The sequence below is a fragment of the Pelophylax lessonae genome (assembly GCF_965119305.1).
Source record: "Pelophylax lessonae genome assembly, chromosome: 1".
In the NCBI taxonomy this organism is placed as follows: domain Eukaryota; kingdom Metazoa; phylum Chordata; class Amphibia; order Anura; family Ranidae; genus Pelophylax; species Pelophylax lessonae.
In genome coordinates, this window is record NC_138768.1 from 562,115,882 (window position 1) to 562,125,542 (window position 9,661).

At 40.9% G+C, this 9,661-nt stretch overlaps 1 protein-coding gene across 1 annotated transcript in view; it reads left to right on the forward strand.

Moving 5' to 3' along the window:
* The window catches only part of CCDC158 (coiled-coil domain containing 158), a 114,174-nt gene that overhangs the window by 62,329 nt on the left and 42,184 nt on the right, over positions 1-9,661 (forward strand). Inside the window, exons 13-15 of the mRNA XM_082243852.1 lie at positions 2,619-2,808; positions 4,976-5,128; positions 8,897-9,009. Of these exons, the coding sequence (XP_082099978.1) occupies positions 2,619-2,808; positions 4,976-5,128; positions 8,897-9,009 (456 nt within the window). The remainder of the gene's footprint in view (positions 1-2,618; positions 2,809-4,975; positions 5,129-8,896; positions 9,010-9,661) is intronic.

The following is a 9,661-nucleotide window of genomic DNA, read 5'->3' on the forward strand; positions in this document are numbered from 1 at the left end:
ACATGGTATGAGCAACTATTGATACACCAACTGTGAGAGATAATGATGATACAGAATGGCTTCCTCCACTCGACACGTTTCAAAGAATAAATGTCTCCTTCATCAGGGATGCAAGAGGTATCATTTATAATCAATCAAATGGTGTTATAGGTAGGCTTTTCATGTTTCAATTAAAAACAAAGTTTCAAAATTCTGCTCTTCTGCCCAACCTTCAGTGTATCATTGTGCTTTAACCACTTCAGCTCTGGAATGTTTTACCCCCCTAATGACCAGGATATTTTTTGCGATACGGCACTGCGTTACTTTAATGAAAAATTGTGCGGTCGTGCGATGCTGTACCCAAATACAATTGATGTCCTTTTTTTCCCACAAATAGAGCTTTCTTTTGGTGGAATTTTGATAATTTCTGCGGTTTTTAGATTTTGTGCTATAAACAAAAGAGCGATAATTTTGTAAAAAAATTGATATATTTTTTACTTTCTGCTATAAAACATTCCCAATAAAAAAAATAAAAAAATCTAATTTTTTTATCAGTTTAGGGCAATTTGTATTCTGCTACATATTTTTGGTAAAAAAAAATCCCAAAAAGCGTATTTTAATTGGTTTGCGCAAAAGTTATAAGGTAGTTACAAACTACGGGATAGATTTTTGGAATTTTTATTTATTTTTTGTTTTTATTAGTAATGGTGGCGATCAGCGTTTTTTTAGCGTTATTGTGACATTGTGGCGGACAGATCAGACCCCTAACTGCCATTTTTGACACTTTTTGGGGACCAGTGACACTAATACAGTAATCAGTGCTAAATATTATGCACTGTTACTGTATAAATGACACTGGCAGGGAAGGGGTTAACACTGGGGGTGATCAAAGGGGTTAATGTATGCCTAACTGTGATTACTCACTGTGTATGGGAAGGTTGTGTGACAGGCACAGAAAAATCGAAGTTGATCTCTCCCTACCTGTCTTACAGAAGACTCACCTGCTTTGTTTATATAAGCAGGCGGGTTTTCTGTCAGTTTATCTGACGATCGCGGGAGAAAGGCGGCGATTACCGCCACTCCTCCGACCGCCTCCTGCTATGTCTAAATACAGCGGGAGAGCGGGGCGCGTGCGCCGCTGAAACCTCGCGCACGAAATCACGTAGTACTACGTGATTTTGCACAGCCGAGCCGCCCTGCGGCAGTAATACTACGGTGGGCGGTCGGCAAGAGGTTAAAGACAGCTACTGGGGGTGAGGGCTCCACCCATAGGAAATAGGTAACACTGAGACCTTGGAGACTCAGACCTGCACCCAGAAATCAGTCCTGGGCAATAAAGGTCAAAGTATGAGCGTAAACAGAGAAAGCCTCAATTCTGTGGTAACATAGCTGTAGGCAGCTTTGCAAGGTAGAAAAACAGTGTTGTGTCCAAGTATTGAGTGCATACTATATTGTACATGGACTTTTCAGTAAGCCAACATTTCTGTATTAAAATCCTTTTCTTTATAGGTCTTATGTAATATTCTATTTTTCTGAAAAAGTGCCAGAATACAGCGCAAAAAGGTGCGTGCTGAAAATAATAATAATAGTAATAATAATCACATCAGTTAATAATAAATAATCTTAAAGTGCCCTGTGCAAACCCAGTGCATATAAACAAATATGGTACTGCAACACTAAATATCATAAAGTGTAAAATGGAAATAAAACATATAGATAAAAATATTATGGTGAACGTCAAATAAAAACTGTGATAGTCCAATAATAAATTAGATCAGCAAGTGCCCATAAAACGATCCACCAAGGTGCTAAAGTGCCCGGAAAAAAGTGCAATATCATGCCATAAATCCAGTGCTGTTGACTGTGCCAAACATCCCCTTAGGATAATCCACTTACCGGACTTAAATGACCCCTAGGCTATACAGCTATAGAGGGTCAAAGAGGCTTGTGTCCCAATAGGGAACCTGGTAAGAGATCCTTGGAGGTCTGATGTTCTCAATACCCCGATATGCATATATAGGGAAAGAAAGCTTGCAATAGTGTAACTCCGTTATCAATCTTTTATTAATAGACATAAGAGTATCACTCACATTTGGTAGATTAAAATCAGGCAGACAATGAATTAAGAGGCAGGTCTATTGCTCCTTCCTGGTCGCGGTGTGCGCTCGGGTAAGCCTTGGTCCCGGCGTGTGTTCCACCGTCCCGGAAGTGACGTGCCAAAGGTCATAGACCGGAAATTGCATTGACGCGTTTTGCCCTCCCCTTGGGCGTTATCAAAGACGTATCTATTCTATTCTATTCTATTCTATTTTTCTGAGAAACTGAATTTTGGGTTTTCACTAGCTGTAAGCCATAATCATCAAAATAAAAGGAAGAAATGCTTGAGATATATCACTCTGTGTGTAACGCATCTATAAAAAAGTTTCATTTTTTTAATTGAATTACTGAAATTAAATAAAATAACTTTTTGATGATATTCTAATTTTATGAGATGCACCTGTATATGAACAGTAAATATGGCTGCCGTCCACTGTTCATTTTTGAACAATACTGTGTATGCTGTAAATTTGGTTGGAGATAAACATTAATATTGGTATTTATATGTACGTCATCTATTCTTATATTTGTGTGATTTATAGGCTGAGACAGAGAAGAAGGACATGAGAATCCATGAACTGGAAGAGATGTGTAGGTTGTTAAATATGGAGAAAAGCAAACTGACAAATGAATGCATTGAAAAGACTTGTGCAGCCAACAAGCTGAGGAAGGAGAGAAAGGAAATTGTAGCTGAGCTCAGAGAAACACAACGTGAGCTTGCATGCCTGTCAGGTAAACCTAAAACATAAGGTATTGTTCTGGTCATACATTAGCAAACCTTTTTAGAAAAAAATTGACATACTCTCCCATTTATCGTCAAATGTTGCATTGAGGTAAGATCTACAACTTTTGGCTTCTTGGTTGGTTGCCACCTTCTGTGGTGTTGAGTTTTTAAAGTGAAATAAATGAGCGATCCCTCGTGTGGTTTAAAGAAATTTATAAAGTAGAAAGTGTTCATAATGGCAAATATTGAGCACCTGTAAAATGTGGCAGGGAATCACATAATGGGCAACAGAAGTCCTCAAGTAATGAGAGCAACATGCGGCTCTCAAGACATTGAATAAGTACAACAATACATATTCCACAAAATTAAGTAATTTTTGGTCTTATATTTCCTGTCCAGAGCCTAAATATTGATATATAAAAGAGAGAGAACAGAGTAGCGCCACCTGAGTGTAGTATTAAAACAATCCTTTATTGGCATAAAAGGTAATGCACTCACATGACTGATAGGAAAGCAGGATTTACTGCAAGTCATCCGATCCACTGCAGGGGAGGCAGGAGAGGTGTAGACAGCCCTGGGTCCTGGCTGTGTCAGTGGCTTCTGGCACTTCCTGGTGTCCGGTCGGCATCACAGCTTCTCCGTCATCACATCCGGTGGAAGCGGGGTGGTGCTAGCGTTCGAGGCATGCATGCTCCTTCCTCAGGCATTCAATAAATATTGATATATAATTTAATTCCATAACTAACTGTTCTGTGTTAATGCTGGGTTCACCCATATGCGATGCGGGAAACCAGCGCGATTCCTGTGCGGGTTCGCGCATTGCATCTAATTTGCAGCCAGTTCACACTGCCCTATGTGAACTACTGTAGGTGTCAATACAAAGTTGATGACACCCCCAGATCGGAACTGTAAAATGGTTCAGGAATCAGATCACATAGGTGTGTACACCCATGCAATCCGATTCCAGTGCGGACCAAAAAAATGGTTTTGGTCCAAATGTGATGAAAATTCAGCCATACAATCTGTATGGCTGAATTTGCATTGCTCAGACATCGCATGTGATCTGCACAGCAATGTGGTGCGAATCACATGCAATGTCCTACATCGCAATAGTGTGAACCCACAGTGTAACAGTGTCAATGGCTTCAGGCTTAAATACACCATGTTTGTTAAAATATTTATTGGCATAAATATGCAGTCGGCGTCTTTCAGAACACAATATGAGCTTCTATATGAGATTGTTTCTTCCAAATCTTTTATGCCAAGAGGAGGTAAACCTATATTTCAGGGATTTCTACACATTTTTTCTGTCCACAGTTGTTTAACTCCTGCTTTGAAGGTGAAGGTTGACATTTTTCATTCAACTCACTGAGTGCCGGTTCACACTTCTGCGGATGCGCTGATCGCATGTAATTCGGAGCGCACTGCTCCTTCATTACATGCAATCTCCTGTGCGGATGCGAGTTAAGCCATACACTTTGTATGGCTGAATTTGCACTGTATCCGCAGCAAACTCGCACATGAGGCATTTTTTGATCCGCCTCAGAATCGGATCGCACAGTGGTTCACACTTGTGCGATCCGATTCTGTGCGAACTTGCAGATCGCACTGCGATATGCGATCAAACTGGGGGTGCCGTTAACATTTAATTGACACCCCCTGCATATCGCACATGGCAGTGTGAACTGCCAGATGTGCGGATGCGATGCGGGATCACGCTGCATATTCGCAGCGTTCCCGCATCGCACAAATGTGAACCGAGCCTTAGGCTGGGTTTACACATGTCTGGCTGTGGTTTGCAGTCCGGAGTCCGGTGCATTTCTGTTTAACAGTTCAGGAACGATTTAGGGGCAAATTTTTCCCTGAATTGGCACCTGAACCGGACCCAAAAACACACGGGACCCTTTTTGCGGCTGCCCCAAACATGTGTGAATCAGCTCCATTGAAAGCCGGTCATGTTCACATATTATGCGAATTGGATGCGGGATGCAAATGTATCCAATTCGCATATACGGGAACCCAGCCTAGGATTTCAGGACACACTCTGGAATAAATCACCATGAGATTCAGAATTAGCCCATCAGAGCATGGGAAACAAAGGGATTTCCCACCTCCACCCCACAACAGAAGTAACACAAGATATCTGATGTTCTGTGTATGTCTTTTTTTTTGCAGAAGATTATGAAACACTGAAAAGGAACAACCTAAATCAAAGTGGAGATATAGAAAATGCAACTGCCATTCTTAAAATGCAGCTAAAAGCAGCTATTGCTGAGCTGGCACAGACCAAAAACACCCTGAAAACTGTAGAGGATTGTGATGGTCATGGTAAGAAATGCTACCTTTAACTGCTTTAACACATCAGGTGATAGTATTTTTTTTATTTTTTTCTCAAACTTCTTTACTTCTATTTTTTTTTTTTACCATTGTTGATATTAAAGTGACTCAAACCTCGCTTTTCTAAGGTATTTCATTTTAAGGCAAGCATTGCAGCGCTTCTTATTACATCCTTAGATACTGGAAAAAAGCAACGCAAGCCAAAAATCGAACTACAGTCTAAATCAAAAATACATAGTTTACTACCTGGTGATCTGGCCAATAAGCATGTTATTTTTCAACTTTCTCTAACATACCAAGCTGTCCAGCAAAAGTGGAAGCTTGACACAAACCATTTACCACTCACAGGGGTGCTTACAATGTTCAGTTTTAATTAAATTTGAAAAATCTACATCCAAAAGGAAAAAAAACTGTTTCTCTCTAACAGTTTTAAAAAGTTTTAGGAATTAGGCTATAATTTTTTAGTGACTTATGTAAAGTCCACCTAAAGTTACTAGTCCATCTAACATTACCCTCACTACAGGTTGACAAAGCTGCTGTCTAAGGGTGGCTATATTGCTTCTCCAGAGATACAGTGAAGGAGTAAGGGATAGCCACCCTAAGATGTGTTACTGATCGCCAAGTAAAAATAAAGGCAAAAAACTGTAAACTAATGCAACCAGGACATCTAAGGTCTGGTAAGCTGCAATACATTATATTTACGCATTTTCTTTGTGTAGCACTACTTCCTTGGGAGCTCCTGGTTACAGGTTACCCATAGCAACAACACGACAATTTAGCATCTTTAAAGGGCTTGGCTCAGTCAAGAGTCTAGGGCTCAGTCTAGGGGTTTTGGTTTTTTGTAGTTTTATTTGAGAACTTGGATAGGAGAAGGGATACTCCAACTTGAATGAACTATGCACAATTTGCTGGGACGTCTAGATATAGCTGAGTGTGGCAAGGCCGCTGCTTCACCATGTCACTATCAGTGAAGAAGAATTTAATGAACTTGTATTGCTCTGTGAATCGCTCTTCAGGGCCCAACTAGGCACGCCCTTTATCCCTATTCTTCAGGGTTCTACACAGCACCCCCTTTACTGTAACTCTCTCTCTGTGTGAGCTAGCTCATTGATCCCCTGACTTCATTGGAGTGGTCCTCCTTCTTGGGCTGACCCTTTGGCAAGTCCCTTTGTACTCACGGAAACTGTTTTTCCCAAGAGACTCTGCCAGCAACTCCATTGTCAGCTACACTGGATCCTCTGCAGCTCAGCTCCACACCTGGTTCACTAGGCTGACCGCCTAAGACCACCTTCCTCTAATGCTGCAGGAGGAGAGACTGCCGTCTGCCTCCTCCTGGGACTTGTCTTCCCGCCAAATACCCCTGTCACATGTCCAGTCAGTTTTTATGAGCAATCCCAGGATGCATTGCAAGAATGCCCTCCCCCTGGGACTCCCATAAAAGCTAATGTGTCACTGGCTGGGTTTCCTCCACTGTCCAACAAGCTCCCTCATTGTATGCAGTGGGGATACTCCCTCCGACCCAGTGAATGACACCTGGAAACATGTAACAGGCAACCTAATAGATCAGGCTCCCCTGATAAGCAGAAGGAGCAATCAATGCATTTTAGCACCTACCTACCTAGGAGAATGCTACATTTGGATCAGGTGAGATTTTAGATGTTAATAATGTTTCCATTCTTCCACAATAATAAGAAATATAAAGTATAGCTTGTTTGTGAAAATTATAGTTTGGGTATGAAAATAATGATTATAAAATGTAAAACTTTTTCTAGGAAAAGGGAAAAAAAATTGAGCGATAAATAGGTAGAACACATGCGCAGTACCAGAAGTACAAAGCCATTAACCTTTCAGTTTACCATCCATTAGGCAGAATTTATTTATTTATTGTATTTTTTTATTTATTTAGCAGTTTATTAAAAAAAATATTAACACATACAAATTTATGAACATATCAAAGGTGCAAGCAGTTGTATTTATATATAAACACAGTTTTTAAAAATAAAAAAAAAGGGGAAAAAAAAATAACATATAACAACTAAATTATATTACGTTGAGTGAGAGGTACATACACATATTCATATCTCTTTTACTTCGTTCTATATGCATATATCTCAACAGCAATAATAATCGCAAATAGAGTAAAAGAAAAAATCAAAAAAGTATGTGACATTTTTGAGACAAAAAAGTAAAAGTTTAAAAAACTTCTGCCAATTTTCAAAGTTCATTCTCATATTGGCAGAAGTTTTTTAAACTTTTACTTTTTTGTCTCAAAAATGTCACAGCCAATTCACGATTTGTGCCCATTAACTGGATGAAAAATGAAAGAACTGTCCAAATGACAGACTTGGAAATGGTTTTTCACCTACTGTATGGGCACCATAAGGGTCTGTGTACACTGCCTTTTGTTTGTATCAGAACTGCTTTTTCCCCCACATAGTTCAATGGGAATGCAAAAGATGCTTGATGTAGTTTATCAGAATAAGGGCTAATTCACATGTGAAGGAACTAAGAATGATCTCAGAATTGTCTAAAACGGATCCACAATGCAAGTTTATTGCACCTGATAGCTCGCTGCATTTGCCCATCTATACAAGCCCTTAAAGCGGAGTTCCACCCATTTTTAATAGGTTGGAATACATAGCTATATGTAATCCCCTTTAAAATGGCTGAAACTTTTTTTTTTTTGCTAGTAAATACCTTAATTTCTGCTTTATTCCTCCTCACCTCACTTCCGGGTCTGATCGGCAATGACGTCATTCGGCGATTCGCAGTGTCTGCTGGGATGTATTCTATTCCAGAAATCTCGCAGTAGCTGAGCTGTAGTGAGCCGTGCCTGCCCTGCCTCCACCCCGCCTCCTCTCATTGAGTTGTATTGTATGAATGTATTAAGGCTGTTCTCTGCCCCGCCTCCGCCCCGCCTCCTCTGCCCGCCTCCTCTCATTGAGTTGTATTCATACAATACAACTCAAAGAGAGGAGGCGGGGCGGAGGCGGGGCAGAGAACGGCCTTAATACATTCATACAATACAACCAATGAGAGGAGGCGGGGCGGAGGCGGGGCAGAGAACAGCCTTAATACATTCATACAATACAACCAATGAGAGGAGGCGGGGCGGGGTGGAGGCGGGGCAGAGAACGGCCCTAATACATTCATACAATACAACTTAATGAGAGGAGGCGGGGCGAAGGCGGGGCAGGCACGGCTCACTACAGCTTAGCTACTGCGAGATTTCTGGAATAGAATACATCCCAGCAGACACTGCGAATCGCCGAATGATGTCATCGCCGATCGGACCCGGAAGTGAGGTGAGGAGGAATAAAGCAGAAATTAAGGTATTTACTAGCAAAAAAAAAAAAAGTTTCCATTGGTAAAAGCCGTTTTAAAGGGGATTACATAGATCTAAAGTTCCAAAAATGGGTGGAACTCCACTTTAAGATTCCTCTACATAGGTATATCAGGCCACCTACAATTTCTCCTTCTGGTTATGGTCAAGGGTAAACCGGATTGTTTGTAGGAACAATACATACTATGTATGGTGTGGAACCTAATCAATAAAATCTTCTTTCTGACCCACGTAATATTTAAGTAGAGACTGGTATGCTGGAAAACCAGTAGAGAACCAGTAAACACCCAATTTATCACAGAAAAGGTTTTAAAAGTTTTTACAGGTAATCCGCAGCTTAACTTGTTTAACAATTATGTAGCAATTGTGAAACTTTGTTGAAACATAATATCTTTTATTTTAATCTCGTCTTATAGCTATTAAAATTGCAACAAGAATGCAGAAGAAAATCACTGCCAAAAGAGAACAGATGGATACTTTACAAACTAGAATTCAGTTCTTGGAGGAGGCCTTGTCTAATGCAACAAAGGTATATCTCATTGATTTTTATGCTTGATGTACAAAGTAATGCACAAACCTAGGAGTACCATAAATGTCTACACATACTTTAGATCATGAGTGTCCAACCTTTTGGCTTCTCTGGGCCATATTGAGTGTAGAGAAATTTTCTCGGGCCGCATATAAAATATATACTATAGTTAAGGTATATAAGTAATAAAATGATGCCGTGCCCTTCCCGCGCCGCCGCCCCCCCTGCACTAATTTAGCACAACTAGAGGATGATGAAATGAAATGGAATCAGTATACAGAGGTTTACTTCTTCTGAGAGATAATAAAGGAACACTCTAACCACCATGACCACTTCAGTGATTTGAAGTGGTAATGGTGGTAGGAGTCAGAAACACAGCACATGCTCGCCTCCCCCCTCCCCTCCGAGGCAGCCTCTGTCTACCGTTAGTTGGAAGCTGCTGTGGCTGTGCCCCCGACCCGACTTCCTTCCTCCTAAGCAACAAAAAAAATTGTCAGGGGGGCAGTGGGCTGCATTGCCTGCAGTTCCGGGCCGCATGCGGCTCCCGGGCCGCAGGTTGGACATGCCTGCTTTAGATGATTTCTAGAGTGTTCTGCAATCCCTAAAATTGGAGCTTCCAGCTGTGCAAAGAATAATTACAGCTCTGAAGCTG